At 50.5% G+C, this 23,143-nt stretch overlaps 1 protein-coding gene and 1 long non-coding RNA gene across 5 annotated transcripts in view; one reads left to right on the top strand and one right to left on the bottom strand.

Moving 5' to 3' along the window:
• Positions 1–736: 736 nt before the first annotated feature.
• GUSB (glucuronidase beta) lies at positions 737–13,241 on the bottom strand. Its single transcript, XM_061401804.1, has 12 exons — positions 12,934–13,241; positions 11,140–11,325; positions 10,610–10,791; positions 10,284–10,426; positions 9,920–10,107; positions 9,427–9,579; positions 9,033–9,211; positions 8,563–8,709; positions 6,706–6,790; positions 4,853–5,029; positions 2,979–3,114; positions 737–1,263 (listed from the first exon to the last, which is right to left on the bottom strand). Exons 1-12 carry the CDS (start codon positions 13,144–13,146, stop codon positions 1,094–1,096), a joined length of 1,959 nt encoding a protein of 652 aa, XP_061257788.1. The 5' UTR covers positions 13,147–13,241; the 3' UTR covers positions 737–1,093.
• Positions 13,242–13,256: 15 nt separating this feature from the next.
• The window catches only part of LOC133238559 (uncharacterized), a 30,300-nt gene continuing 20,413 nt past the window's right edge, over positions 13,257–23,143 (top strand). Inside the window, exons 1-4 of one of the 4 annotated variants that reach the window (XR_009733557.1) lie at positions 13,257–13,577; positions 16,637–16,879; positions 21,273–21,319; positions 22,193–22,497. This is a non-coding gene — a long non-coding RNA (uncharacterized LOC133238559). The remainder of the gene's footprint in view (positions 13,578–16,636; positions 16,880–21,272; positions 21,320–22,192; positions 22,498–23,143) is intronic. The other 3 variants (XR_009733559.1, XR_009733558.1, XR_009733556.1) reach the window with 3 other exon arrangements.

Below are 23,143 nucleotides of genomic sequence, written 5' to 3' on the forward strand. Positions count from 1 at the left end.
TTATGGTCTTCAATTTGATTGGACCGTATTTTTCCAAAGCTTTCAGCTTTAAATCAGGGTTGATGAACACTGAAATCTTAAAAATAACGTACCTTACTTAATGGAGCCTGCAGAAGAGGGGCAGGAGGACAGATTCCTAAGGAAAGGCCGTCCTCGGGAGCAGAGCAGGTGGCGGCACCAGGTATGGAAGCCTGTCCTGTCTGCGGCCCGCGCATTCAGAGGCTGCATCTCCACCTTCAGTGGAGTCGGCTGCAATGGTCCAGTGGGCTTCTACAGCTGTCTATCCCTTTCAGTCCAAACAAGATGACGGCTGCGGTTGGAAGAACATCCCAGCCGCATTGGAAACCTCTGAGCTCCCTTCCAGCTCCGACATTGCTCCATTCTTACCTTTCTTCTGCTTCTGCGTCAGCTTAGCTGTGGTTCACAGACCCCGTGCCTTCTTCTTCCAGCCTGATACTACTTTCTGGGAATTTGCTGAAACTTCAGCCCTTCTGTGGAGTTCCTAGCAGGTGTTTCCTACCGTCACCCACTCAAGTCAAGGCTGGCCCAAAGCGCACACAGCAGGGCTAGTTTGGTGGCAGCACAGTTTGTAAGCCACGACTCTGAGTGGGGCATGAGTGCTGAAGCAGAGGTTTCCCAAGACTCTGTGCTTGGTTAAGGCTACAAAAACAGGCTGAGACGCCGAAAAGAAAAGCAGATGCTTTTCAGCAGTATAGATCATTCAGTTTACGGATGGTCACTTTTAAGCCAACTCTTTATTCTCATATGACAAAAGCTTTTCTTTATTATTATTATTATTGGCCATGCTGTGCAACATGTGGGATCTTAGTTTCTCAACCAGGGATCAAACTCAGGCCCCCTACAATGGAAGTGCCGAGTCTTAACCACTGGACTGCCAGGGAAGGCCCTACAAGTCTTTATTTTCACCTCTAATGTTCCCTTCTAGCAAATGACCACAAAATCCAGGTGAGAAGCTTCCAGGTCTGCCATGCACAGTGCAGGAAACACTTGCTCTGTGTGCGATGACAGTAGCCCCCCTCCCTGGGGAGGAGGAGTTGACCGAGCCAGTGTCTGCAGAGAGGTAGTTCTCGCTTTAAACAGTAAACAGGCCGCTTCCCACACACTGTGACGTCACAGCTGACCTCTGGTACCTGGTTTCATTGGCAAGTTTCCAGTATCTCTCTCGCAACAGGAAAGCTGCACTCTTTGGTTGTCTCTGCCGAGTGAAGATCCCTTTTCTGTTCCCAATCATCCGAACTGGTGCTAAAAACAAGACAAAAGGTGTTTCACATGACTTCTGATGGGGAAAATCAGAACCAGCCTGGAGCCAAGCTGGGGACTCAGCAATGTCTTCATGCTTTAGAGCTGCTCGGCCTGCTGTGGACTCAGAAGTGGCCGCTTAATGGGGTAAAGACTTAAATACCAGTTCTCCCCCAAACACTTCAGCTTTCATCCATTAGGGGAAGAATCCAAAACTGTTTATCTTTTCCTTGCAAGATAATGTTTAAGACATTTAGGGCACCCAGCTGCCTGGTAACTGGAGTGGGGCTGAGACAAAGTTACTCTTCGAAAGGCTGGAGCCCTCTCTGAAAGGACTACTCTCCTAGGAGGAGCCAGAGTCTTGACCACTCACAGGGGCCCAAGTAGATGTTAAAGTAGACGTTAAAGTTCTCCCAGGCAGACTTCCAGCTGGGTCCCCACCCCTGGAGGCAGGTCTGCCGGAGAGGGAGGTAGAAAGAGCAGCTATGCTCCCAGCGAGTCTTCTCTCCACCCCCAAGAGAAGCCACCCCTTCTGTGAAATGGAAAGCTCTCTCCCACTGAAAAGTTCAAGACAACAATCATTTCTCCCATGAAAAGCAAACACCAGGCACTGTGCCAAGCACTTCAAGTGGAATCCCTATGTCAACCTGCGAGGTGGTTGTCGTTATGCCCACTTCATAGGCTTGTGAAAAGGTAGGTACCTTGTCCAAGGTCACACAGCTAATTCCTTACTACACAAAGCCAGTGTCCCTACTCACAAAACTAGGCTTCCATCCAAGTTTATTTCCAGGAGCCACTAATCTCATTTGCCAAGCAGAGTGGAGGCTCACGTTCTCTTTCTTTTTCCTCTTTCACTCTTGCCATTCTGATTTTCTTTTTTTTCTTATTTTGTTTTTTTTGCCATGCTGCATGGCATGAGGAATCTTAGTTCTCCGACCAGGTTTCAAACCCACGCTCCCTACATTGGGAGTGCAGTCTTAACCACTGGACCACCAGGAAGCACCCCCCAACCCCACCCTCCTGAATTCTGATTTTTAGTTAAACTTTAACCTTCCAAAAACCTGTCTTTCCCCAGAAGTAATAAAAGGTAATTCCCACTGTTACCAGTTCTTCCCTACCTCCCCCAGCTTGCTCTCCTCAATTTACAATATATCAAGAAGCTAGTAACCTAGAGGGGTAAAAAGATATAGGAAACATTCATTTGGAAGTTTCTCATTGTTCTCACTTGAGAAAGTACAGACCATGTTCACTCTGAAGGCTTTTAAACACTCCTACATTCAAAACCGTTTGATATTTACGTATATTTGGTGAACCTGCCTTTCATAAGCAAATCATATAAAACAGACTGAAATGTCTTAGGTTTCTCAGGCTTTGTACCTTACCCTAGAATCACGAGTGTATCCCAGTAAATCCAATGCAAGATCCACTTTTTCCTCACACTATTGTGAAACAGAGGAGAGCTGGCCACCTCTGCCTTGAGACGGATGCCTCTCCCATTTACTTCAGAAAACGATTTGCATTACTTGCAGCACACAAGTAATCAGCTGCTTGCTCAACACAACTGACTTTATCCTAGGAAATCCTCTGTGTAGCCTGCTTTGATGATATCAGCCTTCCCCTGCTTGTTTCCAGGGTTCTTAGAACCAAATGTCCTGAACTAACACGCCCACCAGAAACAATGAGAAGGGATACATCCCATGCACCCAAATGCCACTTACACTGGTTAGTCATGAAATCAGCAAAATTCCAGATGAGCTCGCCAACCACATATTCTTTGCGTTTTTGGTCCAGAACCACATGATACTGCTGGAGCAGGCCTTTCTGGTACTCTTCACTGAACATCAGTGGTGGATCCTGGAATTCAAGGCAGAGAGAGAGGTTAGGAGTCACAACCAGCAAAACTGCAAACTTAGACAAAGATCCATCTGAGGATGACCAAAATATCTGTCCTTGTGGTGGGCTATAGTGCCTGCAGGACTTGCTGATACTGGTGGAGGGCCAAGCCAGTGTGTGATGTAGCCCAGGGTTAAAAAAAAAAAAGGTTTAAAAAACAGCAACAACCCCACCTTAATTAGTAACTTCTTTATTTATAAACAGAATTTGTGGGGTTTTTTTTTGGCCACACCAAGCAGCTGGTGGAATCTTAGTTCCCCAAACAGGAATTGAACCTGGACCTTCGGCACTGAAAGCACAAGTTCTAGCCACTGGACAACCAGGGAATTCCCATTAAACAGAATTTAATATTTGCTTTACTTTTTTCCACCTCTATTTCCCACTGCAGTCTTACAACTGAACTACACTAGGAATAAAAATACGTGTCTGGATAATAAATTTAAAACCCAAGGCTGAAGTAGCTGCCAATGCATAATTTGAGCACTGGCGTGACTCAGCTTTAACTTCACTCCAATTCCCCTGTATCTCATCTAGGTAAGGAACTGCTATTTAGCCCATTGACTATTGAACAAATCGTTATTTAGCATCTGCTTATATGCCAGGCATTAGAGGCAAAGAAACTAGAAAGATAGGGTCCCTGCCCTCATGGGCTTTACAATCTGGCAAGACACAAGCTCGAAGTGTAACAAGGGTGAATTGGGAGCAGGTAGTGTGTGGGGGGCGGGTAGGAGGAGGTTAGTAGGGGGCGCAGACGGAGGCGGGGCCACAGAAAGCTTCACTGAAGCTGAGACCTGCCAGGCGAGGAGGGGAAAAGCAGAGGCCACATCTATGGACTCAGCCTCCGGAGAGGAGCTCATGTCTGTCGTGTGCTAAGATATAACGATCTTTGAGATGTTCTTAGAGCTTAAGGTCTGCGTTTTCATCTCATGGGAGTTTGTAGGGGGTGCTGGGTCTTTGACGCACGAGGATGCAGCACTGCAGTCATCTTACAAGAGAACCAACCCCTGTTGGCTTTGGTCCTCCTTCCCAACGAGGATTAAAACGCTATTATACAGGATGCACTGCAGATACAACTGTGGAGTTGTAAGGAAGCCAAGGGAAACACAATTTAATCTCCCTCCTGGAGCCCCCGGTCTGGTCAAGGAGAGAACCAAAGAGAGCATGACAGCTCACGGTGTTCCTCTGTCCAGCTAGGTGGGGTCCTCCTCCCCAAAGAGTGGACACCTGAGCTGAAGCATGACCGCTGAGTCAAGTTCCATTAGCTGGGGTTATGGAGCTAAGAAGGGCTTCCTGGTCAGAAGGAAGAGGCCAGGCCAGCACAGGAGCCACCAAACAGAACAGACCAGGATCTGGGACTGAAGGCCTGGGAGAGGGCAGAGGACGCGGACAGCCCCGAGCACAAATTACGGCTTCGTCCTGTGGGGTCAGGGAAAGCCAGGGACAGGACAAGGCTTGGATTTGTTCCAGGGACCACTTGGGCAGCTTGTGGGAGGCTATCTGAGGACCACGCACATGGAACAGAGGCTGAGTCCGGGCCGGCCGTGTGGAGAGGCGGCTTAGGGCTGGCCTGGTTAGCTGTGGGAGGTGGCCAGGACAAGGGAGGGACGAGGAAAGAGGCAGATCTCTAGTCTGGGGCCGTGATGACTGACATCACTGTCCGAGAGAGGGAAAACATAACTCCCATCTTCGATGCACTTACCTCGTGAAACCCTTCAATGGCATCTGCTCCGTACTCGCTCTGAATCATCGGCTTCTGGTAGGCCTTATACCAGTTCTCGAACTGGGTTGCCAACTGCAGCTGAATCACCTCCATGTGCCCATAGTCGTGGTACCAGGAGTAGTAACTGTTCACACAGATGACGTCCACGTACGGCGCCTGCAAGAGCATGGGGAGAGTCCACCAACCAGGAGAGTGGAGGACTCACACTCGGGGTGCTTCTGGTAGAGGAAGTAAGGAATGAGTGCGGAAAGTGCGTTAGATGCGCACGTGTAGGAAATAATAGTCAGAAGGGACCTGAATGGAGCGAGTGAAGGGAGCAAGCCTCTCGTTCTGGGCCGGCACCCCTGACCTGGCTGCAGCTGGGCTGTGGGGAGGGCGATGAGAGGCAGAGCTGGCCCCAGGCACGTGGGGAGGGCGATGAGAGAGCTGGCCCCAGGCACGCGGGGAGGGCAATGAGAGAGCTGGCCCCAGGCACGCCGGCCCAGGGAGCACATCCAGACTGGACTTCCTTCATCTCTAGGTGGTGCTCCTGTCACTAGTCATGCCCTTGGCCCAACTGAGGGCCGAAGGCAGTTTTCTCCTCACAGAGCCTCCCGAGTCCCCTTTCTGAGCTACTGTCACGGGCCCTGAAGAGACTGGACAGTTCCCTCCTGGGAGGGCAGCCCGGGTTGGGGGCAGCACCGCCATGAATCTGAGCAATGTGCCGCTCAGTGGACCCCAAAGCTCACCTGAACCCACGCTCGCCTGCAGAGTCTGCACTGGGACCCACGCGGTCCATCTCTCCCAAGGGGCTGCAGCACCCTTCTGAGCTTGGGGCGGAAAGATACCGCGGGGAAGCGGTACCTCTGTGTGGGCACGTCACCACACTCACACATCCCAGCGGGTGAGCTTGGCAACCTTCTGGGGGAACCAGCACAGGCTCCCCTGCCCACTAGAGCAGGAAGGTATGCCACTGAGACTATGAGACGCCCAGGTCGCCTGTGCCCCGCTGGTGTTCCACCACAGTCGTGTTCCTTTGAAGGGATGGCCCCGGATCACTAGGGCTGCAAACCGTCAGGTCCACGTGAAAACAACAGTGCTCACACTAACACTTGAACACAGTGCTTTCTTATCCGCTCTTTCTCGAGAGCATTTCGCTTTCTGGAGCGCTTCTTAGTACTGGCCTCAGTTCCCTAGTGAGGCATCTTCTTGCTCCTGTTTTACAGCTTTTGCGCAACAACTCAACACAGTTTCTGAGGGGCTGCTGTGCCCAGGGACCGTGAGAGGAGCCATGGGGTCCAACCGGCTGGGTGAGCCTCTCCCTTCAATTTTCAGTCCCCCTGACGTTGGATCTCAGCAGTGGTTCCCAAAGCTGATTGATGCCTGGAATCACTGAGGAGTTTTTTAGAAACTCCGATTCCTATCCTGGACATTATAAATCAGAATCACAAAATCCGGACCTCTGTACTTTCAAAAAGCTTCCCTTTGTGGCTCCAATGATCAGCCAAGTTGGAGAAACACAAGTCAATGATGACTTTAAGCTCCCTTAAACCTCTGCCCCTTTCTGAGCATATTAAACTTGGGGGCATAAAATTAAATCAAAGTGCAGAGAAATCGATGAATTGAGAATGAACTGAGAAGGAATTCGACTTCCCTATGCATGACCTCCTTAGTGTCAAGAAGCTACACTGCCTGGCAAATCACTCCCTGGCAGCTCTCTTTAACCCAAAGACCATCTATGGATATGGTCAGACTGGCTGCTCGTGGTCCCTCCCAGCAGCTCATGTTAGCAAGCATCAGGGCAGGACAAGAGGACAGGCAGAAGGAAGATGTGCAGAGACCCCCAGGCTCACCCCCAGGTCTGCTTCATAGTTGGTGTTGGTCACAAAGGTCACGGGCCGGGAGGGGTCCAGGGCTTTAGTGTGGGCAATCAGCGTCCTGTCCACGGAGGGCAGAAGACACGGTGCCGTCAGTATGGGGAGGGCCTCAGGTTCCCCTCCTGAATCCTCTCCTTCCCATCTTCCCAGACAGAACACCCCCAAGACACGGCTCTCCTCCCTGCCTTCTAGGGCATTTCAGGTAAGCAAACGTGCTCCTCGAGACATCATGTTCCCTGACATCATTCTCTCTTCCTCCCTCCCCATATCTTAGACCCCACCCATCACCCAAAGGGGGCCATCCTCAAGAGAGGAGAGGCGCAACTGAGATCTTTGAGCTGGGTGCTGCCAAAAGCAAGTTTCCTCATCTCTGATGAAACTAGATGTTGTGCGGGTTAGGATGAGTATTAATGTAACACATCACTAGGGAACGTGTCCTGGGAGGCAAGCTGTGCACTGGGCACTCACTAGAGACTTAAATACATGTATTGGCTTGGCCAGAAAGTTCATTCGAGTTTTTGAACAATGTTATGAAAACACCCAAACGAACTTTTTGCCCAAGCCGGCCTCCAGCTGTGTGTCCAGAGCTCGTCTTTGCCCAAGAAGGTCCACTACTCAGAGCCTCCATCCAGGACAGGGGGATGCAGGCAGTGTCTCCTAGGGAGTATTTCCATGGCCTCTGCTGCCTCCGCAGTAAGTGAAATAATTCCCCACGCCCGGCTACGCTACAACTGCAGGATGGCAAGAAAGAGAAGAAACCAAGGAACACGCCAGGAGGCTGGCCCACTTTTGGGAGATGGCCCCTCTGGGAGGTTTCTGCCCAGGACAATGCCTGGGGGGTGGCGGAAGTTACTGGTATGCAGTGAACGGACAACGAACTTCAGGTGACCTGGTCCCCTCTAACAACGTAACTTTAGGATAGTCAGAATATGCACGTCTTTGAAAATCTGTTTATAATTATATGCCTAGGTAAGTCAGCTTTATAAAGCTTAAATCCCCTTTACAGGTGAACTCAAAAGCATTGCAAAGTGGTTTTGTGCAGTTCTAACATGTACTAAATTTCCCAGGAATGGGGACAGCATAAAAATCAAGGGAAGACACAGGTGGCTTAGTGGTAAAGAACCCGCCTGCTAAGCGGAAGATGCAGGTTGATCCCTGGGTCAGGAAGATCCCCTGGAGAAGGAAATGGCAACCCACTCCAGTATTCTTGCCTGGGAAATCCCAAGGACAGAGGAGCCTGGTGGGCTACAGCCCATGAGGTCGCAAAGAGTCGGACACGACTTAGCAACTAAACAATAACAGCAGGGCTTGGTTTTGACTGGAGCTCTGTCAGCCATGGCTCAGTGCCTCAGAAAAGAGCAGAACAGAGGGAAATGCTGCTCGCGGCACCACAGTCGCTGGCTATGCTTTCCAGCTCTGTCATCAGCTTCTGTAGCTCTGTTTTCAGGGAGTTTCCCAGAAGGTGCAAGCGCCTGACTCTTTCAATGGCCCTTCTGGAAAGTCAGGTCACAGATTTATGTATTCTTTGACAAACGTCTCTTCCTTATGTCCGTCAGGCCACGTCACTATCTTTTTTCTTTAATTTGAAGTTTTGGGTTAACTCCTCTGCATTTCATTTCAGGTGTGTCTAGGAGACACTTGGCTGAAATCATAATCTGGGTGGGTGAGTATCTTGTCCCCTAAATTGACCAGGGATGGATGCACCTGGGCTGGAAGCAGCCCACACCCACCGCAGGGCCCACCGCCACTCCCGTGGCTGCCAGGCAAGGCTGAGCTGGGCCAGCAGGCTGTGGTCTCAACGGGGACCAGCCCAGGCAAGGCAGGAGCACTCACTTGAAGTAGTAACCAGCCGGTTTCAGGAAGGAAGCGGGCTCATTGGCCAAGGACCACATTACAACGGCCGGGTGATTCTTGTCCCTGCGGATCATTTCCTCCATCACCTCCAGGTGGTGTTGCAGAGACACGTTGCTGAAGCTCTCGCTGCAGGCCAGGGGAGGAGAGGGAACAGGTCAGTCTGATTTTCTTTCCCTCTAGTAGAAACTCTGGGCTTCCCTGATGACTCAGTGGTAAACAACCCGCCTCCCAACGTAGGAAACACAAGTTCGATCCTTGGGTCAGGAAGATCCCCTGAAGAAGGAAAATGGCAACCCACTCTGGTATTCTGGCCTGGAGAATCCCACAGATAGAGGAGTCTGATGGGCTACAGTCCACAGGGTCCCAGAGTCAGACATGACTGAGCGACAGCATACACGCACAGGCTGCGGAACTGGGGGTGCTGCGCAGTGCAGGCAGCAGGCACTCACACCAGCACGATGCCCACACCAGGGCTCTCGTCGATGACCACGATCCCGTAGCGGTCACAGAGCTGCAGCACCTCCTCCGCGTAGGGGTAGTGGCTGGTGCGGAAGGCGTTGGCGCCCAGCCAGCGAAGCAGGTTGAAGTCCTTCACCAGCAGCGGCCAGTCAAAGCCCTTCCCTCGGATCTGGAGGACAGCAGAGACAGGTGAGCCCCTGCACTTGACCCCATCCCAGACACGTTTCCGCCAAGAGCTGGGCCCGCCGGAGTCACCCTATCAGCCTGCTATCCAGGCCAAGCATAGGCAGTGGTTTGGGGCAGTTTGTTCTGAGCTGTCCTCAGCCACTCCAGGGGATGGGGAAGGGGATGGCAAGAAACAGGGACCCAGGAGCCCCTACTCACGTCTGCATCCTCATGCTTGTTGACCCCTCGGAAATAGAATGGCTTCCCATTGATGAGGAACTGGCTCTCGGTGACGGCCACGGTGCGGATCCCCACCGGGAGGGTGTAGAAGTCAGACATGGGCCCCACGGCCGTCTGCGCCGTCAGCTTCACCTGCGAAATCGAGCACTGGGCGTGAGGCAGCCTGACCGGCCTGAGCCCCACGCAGCCTGAGCTTCGCAGGACAGCCCCTGGCAAATCACTGTGGCCCACCTCTGGGTCTGCAGGTGGAGAGAGGCAGAAATTATATCTGCCGTGAGCAAGAAGAAACTTTTGCCCACACTGCCGCGGGGCTTCTCTTCCAACTCAGCCTCCCCACCAATGGCTGAAAAAAATCAGGCTGGGGACTCTTCAATCCAATGGACCAGGAAGCTGAGGGGACCAGGCCTGCTGAAGCTAGGGCTGCTGGATGGGGGCAAATGGCCTCCCCCAGCCCAATCCTCACCACCATTACCTCCAACGAGTACAGGTAGGCAGGGTGCTCGTGCATCAGGTACGGCCACCAGAGGTGGGCACTGGGCACCTGCAGCTGGCCCTCGGCCCCTGCCCCTTTGGCCATAACTTTGCCTTCCTCATCCAGAAGAGACACGTCCACTTGGAAGTGGTCACTGCCCTGGACGATGATCTGGTAATTCACCAGCCCTACAGGAGACGAGAGATCAGATGAGAGAGAAGAGGGGGGCATGTGGCCTGCGGTCCTACAGGTGAGAGCACCTTGAGGAGGTGGATGGGAGAGCCCGTCTCCAAGGGGATCTTTCCAAACAAGGAACCAAGCCACTCTGGGCCTGGCTGAGGGCAGATCCTGGCAGGAGCCTCACCAATGTCTTGGTCCATGTCGGTGGTGACGGTAATGTCATCAATGTAGGTGGTAGGCGTGGTGTAGAGGAGCACGGACCGATGCAGTCCCGCGTAGTTGAAGAAGTCAAACTTTGTGTTCTGGACAAAGTAACCCTTGGGGTACCTAGGACGGAGCAAGGGGACAGTGGCCTTGTTCTGAATCCTTCGATCTCAACTCACATGTCTCCCTGGCCTCCAAGAGCCAGGGCCTCACCTCTGCTGAAGCCACCCTGTCCCCTGGTAGGAAGACGTCTGGGCAGGGTAGGGAGTGAGGGTGGGAGCGGGGGCTGGGCAAGGTGCTGCTCACATGGAGGGGTCCGTCTTGTAGAGGATGGTCCCAGGCGGCAGGGTGTGGGGGGACAGCGTGTTGTTGACGGCGATGGTGATGCGGCAGGAGGACAGGGGCCCGCTCTGGACCAGCTTGCTGATGTCAGCCTCGAAGGGGAGATGGCCCCCCTCGTGCTCTAACACATGGACCCCATTCACCCACTGCAGATACAGGGAGACAAGCGGGGATGGGGGGCCCGACAGTTTCCGGCACACCCTCACACACAAGTGCAGGATGAGGGAAGCGGGCAGAGTGGGGCGGGCTGAGGGTTCTGCCAGTTGCCACCGACCTCGGGAGTGGAAGAATGGGGCTCCAGGGGAATAGAAGGGACCACTCTCCGCCACCCAGGGCACAAACCCAGTGTGGGGCCTTAAATGAGCCCCCGCCCCCGCATGTACCCCAGAGGCAGGCTGTCAGGTGACGGCTGGGAACAGGCACCCCAGGACAGCCCATCCCCCACCCTGCCCCACGCCTGGCCACCCGCTCTGCCTGCCACCCACTGTACTGACCACAATGGCATAGTAGTGGGCGCTGCCGATCCTCAGAACCACTCTCGTGCCCAGGTCTTCGGTCCACCGCTGGGGCAGGGTGATCTCCCGTTCATACCACACCCAGCCGACAAAACTCCGAAGCTGCCCATCCTGGCCCACGTCGTTGAAGCTGGAGGGCACCGGCATGTCCAGGGTGGGGCCCGACTGAGGAGACAAGGGTGGGAATTAGGTCCAGATCACCCAGGAAACTAAAGGGCCAGGTCCCCCAGCAATTCTGCCTGCAGGACAAAGCTGGACAAAATGACTTCTCCCCAGGGCCCTTCCTGGTGGCCCAGCAATAAGGAATCTGCTTTGCAATGCACGGGACACAGATTCGATCCTGGTCTGGGAAGATTCCACATGCTGCAGGGCAATTAAGCCCAAGCACCAAAACTAAGACTGGATGCAGCCAAATACTTATTAGGCTGCACGTTAAAATATAAAAAAAAAAAAAAAAAAAGACGTCTCCCAGACCCTCCCGGATTCCAGACCACCCTACCAGCAACTCACCAATGTCTTTCATGGACTCATTTAATTTTTACGACTCCATGAAGCAGACCCAGTGACTCACTCACTCACTCACTCACTCAAGGGTGCACAGGGAACAGCGCATGGCGTTCTAGGCGCTGGGAATAGAACACTGAACACGGCCTCTGCTGTCAGTGAGCAGCTCTGTGTAGAGAGTGTGGAGAGGCGCAGGGAGCTATCTTGGGGTCAGGGAAGGCCTCTGGGGGCCAGGACCCATGAGATACAGCCTCTGGACATCCTGGCAGAACCTGAGCCCCAAAGGAACCCACTGAACCTCTTGACCCTGAACACCTCAGGAAGAAGGCAAGGCAGGAGCGGACAGATAGCTCAGTGAGTCTGGAAGCAGCTTGGGGAAGAGCTTCCGGAAGACACAGATGGGACACGGAGCTCGGAGGAAGCGGGATTCCCTGCCCCTCACAGCTGTACGCCCAGTGGCTGGTCCATGCCCTGCCACACAGTGAGGACCCAGTAAATTCTGACTGAATGAATGGATAACTTTCTGATGACACCAACAGCAAGCATGCTTGTGTCCCAGGTCTGGTGGGAGCAGAAGTTCTTTCTCAGGGCAGCGGGCACCGGAGTTTCCATGGAAAGGGGTGTGCCCAGGGCCACAGCCAGCCTGGGGCAAGAAGGATAGCCAGAAATGAGACCCTGACTAAGAGGAAGATGATCAACTGACTGCCACCGGGAGGAAGGCTGGCCGGGGCCGCTTTGCGGAGGAAACTGTGAGTGGGGCACGTGCCCCGCTCCCCCGCCCCTTTCTTCCTGTGATGAGGGCTGAGCGGCAAAGACTGAAAAAAGAGGATGTAAGGGAGGTGACCGTTGGATGCTCAAGGCCGACCCCCAACCCAGTTCTCTGCCCACCCGACCCAAATCAGAGGGAAGACCTAGAAGGGGGTGCTCGGCTGGATGCCAAGCCCCGTTCTCTACCTAAACCTTGGAACTCAGGGTTCTTCCTGCCAGGGCAAAGGTGCGGCCCCAAAATGTCCAAAGACTCCCCTCCAGCCACGGGGCGGCCACTGGCATTAGCTCGCGGCAGGGACACCGCTCCGGCTCCGCCTCCCCCACCGAAGTCCCGCCCGCCCATTTCCTCCTGCCGGTCATACTCCGGGTGGGTCGACCCCACGGCCCCTTAGGGCCGTCCATCAGTTCCGAGGCCACAAGGGGAAGGCTCCCCACGCCCCCCACACCGGGCTTCCAGGAGCTCCCGGGCCCTGGCCCAGGTCCCGTCTCCCGAGCACGCACCTCTCGCAGCGGCGCCCGGTACCACTGCTGCTCGAAGCCCTGGCGCCGGTTGTCGGAGAAGTCGGCGCGAAAGCTCCAGAGGCCGTCCAGCTCCTTGCGCTCCCGCGACCGGCTCTCCCGGGGATAGAGCATCCCGCCCTGCAGCAGCGACAGCCCGCAGCCCCAGAGCAGAGGGCCGAGCACGGCCCAGGCGCCCGCCGACCCCCGGAGCATGGTTGCAGGGTGGCTGCGGGCAGCCAGCTGCCGGGCGTCCCGGGCAGCGCGCTGATAACGGGGCCGGGGCGGGGCCTAGAGTCACGTGTCCCGCCCCCGCGCCATCTTGGCCATTCGGGGCACCCCCTCCCCGCGAGGCCCGCGCCCCTCACGCCGCGACCGGTCCTCCTTCCTGCCCGAGGGCGGCGCGGCGGAGGGCCCGCCGGTAGCCGGAGCGCCAGCCCGGACCCGGAAGGGCGGAGGTCGTAGCTCGCAGGCTCCGCACCCGCGGGGTCACCGCCCTCCTCCTCCCGGGCGTCCCCAGCTGCTGGCGCCCAAGGCGGCTCGTCCAGACCGGACCTGAGAGACTGCCGGGTTCCCCGCCACACACACCGATTCTTCAAGGAGACCGGCTGGGGACACCTCCACTCGCTTATGCCTGCGGGACAGCGGTAAGCTCAAGCGAAGCCTGTATGCCTAGTGCCCTCCGGCCCACAGTCCCCGGCTCTTGGCCTTGACCCTGGGCGTCCACCAGCAGTCCCCTGGTCCCCAAACCCCTACCCAGGGGCCCTGCGCTCCTTGGCATTACGGACGTACACGTAATGAGATGGAGTCTATGGTACCAGGACCCTGGCCTGGATACACTTGTTCCTACAATTACTTGATTTTTAAATTATTAATTTTTCCTCTGATTCCATGTTCACCAAAGCAGCCTTCTGGCTTGGACCTTGACACTAAACAAAGTAGATCCCGCGATAGTACAAATAAATAAATTGAAAGAATTGGCAAGGCCTAAAGATTTTTTTCTCCCAAATGCTTACAATATAAAAATAAGAAAAAGGTGCAAAAGTTTATACTGTATGACCCTGGTAGTGCTAAAATTAAATCCACACAGCTGTAGATAGATGTGAAGTGTTATTATCAGTGCTACAGGTGATTTCCATTTTCTTCTTCATATGTTCTGAGTTTTTGAAAATTTCTATCATGAACATACATTAGTTTTATAATCAGAATGAAAACAGTGGGAACTTGCCTGAAGTTCCAATGGATAAGACTTTCCCTGCAATGCAGGGTGTGTGGGTTTGATCCCTGGTCAGGGAGCTAGTATCCCACCTGCCTCTAGGCCAAAAACCAAAACATAAAACAGAAGCAATAATGTAACAAATTCAATAAATCCTTCAAAATTAAAAAAAAAGGTCCACATTAAAAAAAGAAAGAAACCAATGATCTTCTTAAAACTCGAATGTGGGCACAAATAAGTTGATCTGCTTCTGTATGTCTGTGTGTCCAGGCGCTCTGTTGCTCAGTCGTGTGCCCCTCTTTCCAACCCCACAGGCTATAGCCTGCCAGGCTCCTCTCTCCATGGGACTTGCAAGTCAAGAATACTGGAGTGGGTTGCCATATTCATCCAAGTGCATATTCCTGACTCAGGGATCAACTCTCGTCTCTTGCGCCTCCTGCTTTGGCAGGCATACTCTTTCCCATTAGCACCACCAAGAAAGAAAACAATAACCATTTTAAAGCTCACAAATGGGCACAAATAAGTCAAGGTTGATCTGCTTTTATAAATTAATAAATTGATTTTCCATTTGAGAGTCAACATGTATATACTTAGTTGAAAGTTGATTTTCCACTGTTTCATAAGAGAACACAGAAAACTTGGTTTCCGTACGCATGACCCCAATAACCAGACCTTGAGGGGTGAAGTCCTTTGGCCAGTTTCCTTACCCCTTTATTTTGCACCTGTGCATAAACTGAATCTGGAGATTAAATTTTGGGAGTTGCCAGCAGTGAGAATGGATGAGGTCACCAAAGAACGGAGGGCAGGTGGATAACAGATCCCAAGATTAGCCCTAATCACCCTATGTTATGAGTAGAGGGGACAAAGAGGATGAATGAGCAGGTCACCATCTCCTTGAGGATAAATGCAGACCCCTTAGTATAGTCTGTTATGGTCTGACTGGTCCCCCTGATCCCTGGCTCTGAGTTCCAGAACACACCATGCTCCTGCTGGCTTCTGGGCCCTGGCTTAGGATCTTCCCTCTGTCTGGAAGCCCTTCCACCCTGACTGGTTAACTCTTCCTCTTCCCCATCACTCTCATTCTTCAGGGATCATTTCAGAATTTTGTTTGTTTGTTTTTTATGTTTGTCTGTTTTTAGCCACACCATGTGGCTTGTAGAATCTTAGTTCCTCAACCAAGGATGGAACCGAGGCCCTCAACAGTGAGATCACGAAGGAATTCTCTTTTTTTCCAAATACCTTTATCTTCACATCTCTTGGCCTCTGGTTCATTCCCTCCGCATATGCACAGGCCCCATATTCACTGAGCAATTTGGTCCTTGGCTCGGGTCCCCTCTCCATCGTAACTACTGTCCCTATCAGTGGCCTTCCCATCCTGGGCCTTTGTTCTGTGACCACCCTGACTTCATTTACCTTTCCATTGCCCATGGTGACTCATTTACTGGATCATGTTCTAGGTTCTTTTAATTTTCTCTTCCCCAAGACTTCTGAGATTCCTCCTAGCCTACCATCTCCTCTGATTTTCATTGTCCCCACTTACTCTAAATTTGCTCTTTTACCAGATCCACACTCTGTTTTTCTCTATCCTCCTTTTTCTTTTTAAATGTTTGGTCCAACCTCGCAGCATGTGGTATGTTAGTTCCCCAATCAGGGATCGAACCTGTGCCCCCTGCATTGGAAGGAGAGTCTTAACCACTGAACCACCAGGGAAATCCCTGTCCTTGCCACTTTTCTGAATTTAGCTCTTCTCTCCCAGTTTTTCAGGCTGAAAGCTATTCTAAAAGCACACCCTGACTCTTGCAGGGGTCGCCCACCATTCTGTAGCTTTTCTTCTGGAATCTCTCCACTCCTGTGTCCCCTTTTCTCTTCCTCAGTTGCTGCCACCACCCACTTCCCCCTTGGGAGAATCTTCTCCCCTGCAGCCACCAACCCTGGCGGGAATGAAACCAGCTTCCTCTTTGCTGCTTGCAAAGGTGGGCACACAGACTCTTTCTGTCCTAAGGATGCGTCTACACACGGAGAAAGGGGAGACCAAGTTAACAACACAGGGAAGTTACTGAGTTCCATCTCTCATGGGCTCTGGTCTGTAGTTGCTGCTTTTCTTCTGAAACTTTCCTCTACTTACTTATTTTTTCATATTTATTTGTTTGTTTATTTGTGCCAGGCCTTAGTTGTGGCATGTGGGATCTTCGTCCTTTACTGGGGATCAAACCCACACCCCCTGCATTGGGAGCATGAAGTCTTAGCCACCAGACCACCAAGGAAGTCCTGAAACCTTTCCTTTAAAGATCTGTCAAAGGATTTGCCTGCATTGGCCAGCAGATGGCTAATTCATCTTTTCTCTGGTGAACTGTTGAAAAATCTGAAATGGTCTTGAGGGAAGGAGGGATTCTTCCTTGACAGTAACTAAGGCCCCTTCCCCACCCGCCTCCCAGGGCATTGCTTCCTATCTATAAATTGCTAACTCCAGGCTTTTCCCCCTCACTCTAGTTTATCTAACAAGACAACTGATGTGTGAACCGCTTTCAATCTCAGCAAGATCCCAGTGAAGCCCACAGCAGGACTGGTGCTCCCCAGTTGCCTTTCACTTCACGCTTGGAATACTGGAGAGCCAGAGGAGCAGGCAGGATGTGCCTGAGAGAGACGCTGGAACTCCAAGTAACGGGGGACCAGGGAAGGAGGATACACCCTGTGTGGAGAGCTACTGCCTCAGCCATTCCCTCCAGGACAAACGTGAGTTCCTTCAGAAAGGCAGATTAAAGCCTGAAGCTCAAAGCTTAAGCCATTGGGCACCTGACTAACTAGAGCCCCTTCTAAGGTCCTCAGGGGCATGGGAGCAGTTGATCACACGTTATAACAGATGCCTCTGGAGCCCCGTTTCCCATCCCCTTTGGCAGCCTCTAATTTCTGTCCAAGCTGAGTTCCCTGAAAACGCAATTAGCAATGACCAGTCCCCTGAAAACAAAGGCTCTCTGCCTGCAGGCTCTGAATGGCTCAATTCTGCTTCTTCAATAGAGCTGAGAAGTGGAGGTGAAATTAGTGTTAATAATCTAGAGACATCATCATTCAAAGAGAGATAGGAACCATTGCATAAGTGTTTCAGCCTTTCCTGCAATGGGGACATTATGTACGATCAAGGTGTGACCTTGATTATGCACTTTGATATTAGCTTTTCATTCTTTTCTGTCTTCCTCTTCCTGCTACCATATCTGGGAACATTTTCCAAATCAGTGCCTGTGTGGAATAAACCTTTGCCCTGGGGCTTCTCTGCTGGTCCAGTGAGGAAGTCTCAGCCCTTCCACTACACAGGGTGTGGGTTCCATCCCTGGTTGAAGAACTAAGATTCTACATGCTTCACACGGTGGCCATAATAATAATAATAATAGGCCTTTGTCTTCAGCTCTGCTTTCAAAAAACCAACTGGAAGTGTTGCAGAAACCATTACTCGAGAAACCAAGGACCACACCGGAGAGTTGGAGAACTCAGGTTTATTATGCCAGCAGGCCCAGAGGAGTAACACTCCAAGCTCTGAGCCCTGAACAAAAGGATTACAGAGTTTTTTTAGACAGACTGTAGTGGGCAACACTAACTCTTAGTAGACTGGTTAAAAGTAAGGGGTTTCGCGTGTGCAGAAACAGTGATCCAGATGGGAAGGGGGATGCCTGCCCTGGACAGGCATGATTAAGCAGGTTTGCAGGGCCTGGGCAAATGCAAAGATCAAGACAAGAGTGAGTGAGATAAACTCCAGTTCCTAGTATTGCAAGTCCCCACTTTCTGAGACTATGTGACCTACGTGATCTAGACTTTGCAAGGAGTAAGCTGAGTTACAGAGGCAGAAGGAGAAGGACGTGATGTAAAATTTTAACTTTTCCTCTTCATTCCCCCCTCTTGATGCTTCTTTCTATCACTCGTTGTAGAAAGCGTCATCTCATATTTTTGGTAGGACACTCAGAGCTCCCCATCGTTTAGGGGGCTATATTGAACTGTTACCATTTGTAACTTTATGGATTCAGTCTGAGAGGTTATGAACTGGGTAATAGCACTGAGAATACAAGGGCCAAACAAGAGCGCCGCAAAGAGCATGAAGAGAGGACCTGTTAAAGGGAGAAGTCACGACGCCCTGCTCCAGACATTACTCCAATTACCCCAGGAATTAGCTAGTTTTGCTCTCCTTTTTATGATTTGTTCCCTTCGCTGTTGGGCCTTGTCCCCGTCTATTTCTGATTGGTTTACATAAAAGCAGCAGTCTTCATTCAAGAAGCGGCAGAGTCTTCCCTTTTCAGCTGTCAGTTAGGTAGGTCTAGCCTTCTTCTGTTTTGTAAAACCACCTCAGCCAGGGAATCTAGTTGCTTCTGTAATGCCACTGATGAACTGAACTGAATGCCACTGAAGATCTGGCCACTCTCTCAATGTCGTCTGTGAAGTCTTTGAATAGTGTATGGTAAAAGGTGGTTGATGAAGCAATTCCTCCTATTCCCATACCTAGCGCAGCCGTGATTCCCAGACCAATAAGCTGGATGGCTGTTTTTGACCATGTATGTGCTGCCAGAGGTACGGTGAGAGTCTGGCTGTTAGGGACAGTGTTCATCTGGGGAGTGAGGAAAGCTAAGGTGCAGATACCCATCTAATTGACAGGTAGACATAAGCATCTGTCCCACAAACAGAGAAAAGGCCTTGATGGGGGCAGCACCGTCTGTTACAGCAAGGGACACCAGAAGGCTGCAAAGCAGCCTGCACCTAACAGATAACTGAACACTAGCAAAAGGTTTTCTCCCCATCTTTGAGTTGTCACAGCTATAGCAACTGAGCCTATCGTGAAGGGGGGGTCAGCTATACTGTGGAGCAGTTTAGTTAGTAGGGAGAATTGATCATAAGAGACTTTTAATAAGAATGAGGCTTCCCACTACAGTGAGATAATAGACAGCTAACTGCGGCTTCTGACCCAAATCCCAGTTCTGGGGTGCAACTAAAGCTAGTCTTTTAGTGAAGAACACAGAAATAATAGCAATCAGGGATACAGTCTAGGGTTGACAATGAAAATCCATTGATATTTTGATAGCTGGATCCTCAGGCTTCAGCTGTGCATTGACCTCCCAGCTGCTGCCAGCTGCTGGAGTGTGGCTAGAGCAAGGCTGAAGAATCCTCAAGCTTCTGCCGTGCATTGACTAGTCAGCTCCCAGAGTGACTAGAGCAGGGGTCAGCGTCCTTCGAGGGTGAGGGTCGCTGTTTTTGGAACCAGATCTTGAGGGGGTTTTTGGGGTCCCGAACTGCTTTCCGGGTGTCCTCATTACAGGAAGCCGCTGCCTTCTTGACTCTGGTGTGGTGGATCCAAGGGATGACACCTATAACTCATTTCCTGGCTGATAGGGATGAACCCAGTTGCCCAGTGGAATGGGTGTCCTTTCTCAGGTTTCTCAGACAATATGGCGGAAGACTTTCCCAGGGCCTGGAGGTATTGGGACATCTCCAGGTCAGCTAGTTGTTGGTGATCTCCCTTGAGCTTTTTCATCACTGGGGGTGGTCTCCCGTATAAGATCTCAAAGGGAGAATAGCCTGAGGACCTTGGGGTGCCTTTACAGAGGCCATAGAGAGTCCACAGAATAAGGCAGGTTGTTCTAGCATTGTCTGGGCGTTGGCCGGGGAATATTCTTGTCATATTACTACTACTTGGAGAAACAAACTTAACAAGAAATTTAAAGATACACGGCTCGAAGATTAATAGAAGTAGGAATGCTGCTGAGGCGCTAGCTAGGAGAACCAGGTCCAGACATTGGTTCAAGACATTAGTGTTTCTCTAGGTATGAGAAGATGCAAGAATTCAGACTCATAAAAATTTTATCTGAAAACATCTATCTGAAGGCCTGTTTTTCTGGGTTTTCCCAGAGCACAGAGTGCCTTATTTTTTGTCTCCACCCTGAAGGCCTTTCAAGGGGGTATTGACGGTCAACATCTTATAGTAGTCATGATTTACTCTTTGTAGAGGCAGCTGGCAAGGGCCAGCTTCCAGGCAGCAGGGCCCTTCATAGCCACATATGTGACCATGTTTTGGGGCATTTCAAGGTCATTGTGTCCCACGGTGCTGGGAAGGCTCACTCCCAGGTCTAACAAAGATTCCACTGACAGGCCACTCAATGTGTTGTCACTAGGCCAGGCCTTGTAAGTAGCAAGTCTCTGGACCATACCTGTCTTATTAGCCTCTTGGTCCAGGAAAATATTTCCTCTTGTTGCTTCTTCCCACATCTAGAGTTACATTATTACAATTATTGATCTCATATGGAACTGCATATCAGCATTTTATCACAGGCTCAGTCACACCTTTGGTAACGTAAGAAATAATCTTCTGAAACAAGCTACATAGAAAATAATATAGTTAGCAGTTATTAGTAAGGTCACAAGCAAGAATTTAGGTCAAGAACTTTCATTGTATACAGCCTGGTATTCCCCAGGTCATCTGTCTGAGTTAAATGATTATAGCCAGGTGTTAATCTCCTGTACCTCATGGAGCATCTGAGCTTTATCCAAAGACTGGTTACTGAGATAAGCTTTAGAAACCATCTTAAGAGTGTCCTTTTTAATAATTAAACCTTTTAGCAATATAACATAACAAGGAACTATCTCAGAAGTGAGTCTTAGTAAGCACAGACTTTAGTTAACAAAACTAGAACTTAATATTTAGTGAAACATAATGTTTTCATTTTTAGAGAACTAAGAGCAGACTATCGCCATGTTTTAAGGACATCAAGATAGCAAAAGTCTAACCATAAGGGATTATTTTTTGTAGAAGCAGAATGAGCTTTGTCTACATGTACCATAATCTTAAATAATATTTATTTTGTTTACTAAAGTAATTTTTTCTTTTTTGGAGAACTCATTGTGAGGGCATTAACACTGTAGGCAAAGTTAACAAAAGATTTCAAAGGTAAATATAGAACAGATCAATTAAGAGGTTAAAAAAAAACCTTAAATCTATTTTTAAAAGCAGTTCAACATCTGAAGAAAGTATGTCCTCTTAGAGAGAAAGGCCAAATTTAAATTTTTGTACTAGCTTACTTCAAACTCATTTAGGTAAACTTAACTAAATTTATTTTAAACTTAGTCCTAACCACGCACAAAACTTTTTTTTCAGGTTCCATCTTCCAGAAACTTTTTAATCACTTTCTATAACAGCCACCTGTAAGTCAGACCTACTTTCTTTTCCCTTTATAAAATGCAATTTTATTTTTTATATCTTCTTTATTAAAAACATACATCCTACTTTCTTATTAGATAATTAAACAAACATTAATACTAGCTATTTAATATTGAATATTTTCCAGTTCATATGAATCTGAAATTTATTTAGTTAATTTTTCTTGTATTGTTTGTATTGTATTGTTTGATTCATAAACACGTACTTTTCTTTAAGCCAATTAAATTAGCACTCATTTACAACTTCAACAATATTATCAGAAAAAAGACATAAACTGAGACATACATAAATCCAGACAGACAGATTGACAGAGATCTTATAGTTTTCTGTCTGAGATTTAAAATATCTCTTTGACACCCCCCCCTTTTTTTTTCTTTGCTTGAAGTTCTAATTTTCCCAAGGCTAAGGTCTCAGACAAAGCTGGCTGCGTATTTCAAGGACACGGAAAGGGTTAATTTCAAGCTTTTCCCTGGGCAGGCCTTTTAACAAGTTAGTTGTTTTTATTGTATATGCAAAAAGAATTGGCTTTGTAGTTTCCAAAAAATTTCTCTCACTCCATTCAATCAGCAATCACACACTCAAAATCATTCAGAGGCTATCACAATGCCCTCCTTCTCCTGAGTCCCCTAGGTTTCCTTGCTCCCTTCCTGGGAGCCCCAAGGAGGTTATCATTCATGATTCCTCCCTTCTCCTGAGTCCCCAGGGTTCCTTTACTGTTGCTCCCTTCTTGGGAGCCCTGAGAAGTTTATCATTCATGATGCCTCCCTTCCTCCCAAGTCTCCAGATCTCCCTAGTTGATGTTCCCTTCCTGGGAGCCCATAGAGGTGCTCAGTCTCCTCTTCTGCTCGTTGGGATAGGTTCCTGCCTGGGGACTGACCCCAGAGTCTTACCTTATCCTGTGGCCATTCCTGGCGAGTTGGTCCATCCCACCAATGAGTCCAGCTGGGGCTCGGCCAAATGAAGAATCGGAATGCCGGTCTGAAAGAGAACCCGGAATACCATCAGGTGGCGCGCCTCCTCCTTCATCTCGGGGTTCCTTCGCTCCAGCGAGGCAGAGCCACCAGTCTGGCAGCTCAACGGGCTGGCGTGGTTGGAGTCTTGCTGGGGCCTTCAGAAATGTTGCAGAAACCAGTACTCAAGAAACCAAGCACCACACTCAGAGGTTTGGTGAACTCAGGTTTTTAATGTCAGCAGGCCCAGAGTAGTTAACACTCCAAGCTCTGAGCCCCGAACAAAGGGATTACAGGTGTTTATAGACAGACTGTAGTGGGCAACACTAGATGTTAACAGGCTGGTTTAAACTAAGGGGTTTCGGTGCGCAGGAGCAGTGGTCAAGACGGGAAGAGGGATGCCTGACCTGGACAGGCTTGATTAAGCAGGTTTACAGGGGCTGCTGCTGCTGCTGCTAAGTCGCTTCAGTCGTGTCCGACTCTGTTCGACCCCATAGATGGCAGCCCACCAGGCTCCGCCGTCCCTGGGATTCTCCGGGCAAGAACACTGGGGTGGGTTGCCATTTCCTTCTCCAATGCATTAAAGTGAAAAGTGAGTGAAGTCACTCAGTCATGTCCGACTGTACATGACCCCATGGACTGCAGCCCACCAGGCTCCTCCATCCATGGGATTTTCGAGGCAAGAGTACTGGAATGGGGGTGCCATTGCCTTCTGGGTGATTGCAAATGGCAGGACAAGGGTGAGTGAGATAAGGTCCAGTTCCTAGTATTGCAAGTCCCCATTTTTGAGACTGTGTGACCAATGTGATCTAGACTTTGCAAGGGGCAAGCTGAGTTCTAGAGGCACAAAGGAGGTTT

Source organism: Bos javanicus, chromosome 25, assembly GCF_032452875.1.
Source record: "Bos javanicus breed banteng chromosome 25, ARS-OSU_banteng_1.0, whole genome shotgun sequence".
NCBI classification, from domain to species: Eukaryota; Metazoa; Chordata; class Mammalia; order Artiodactyla; family Bovidae; genus Bos; species Bos javanicus.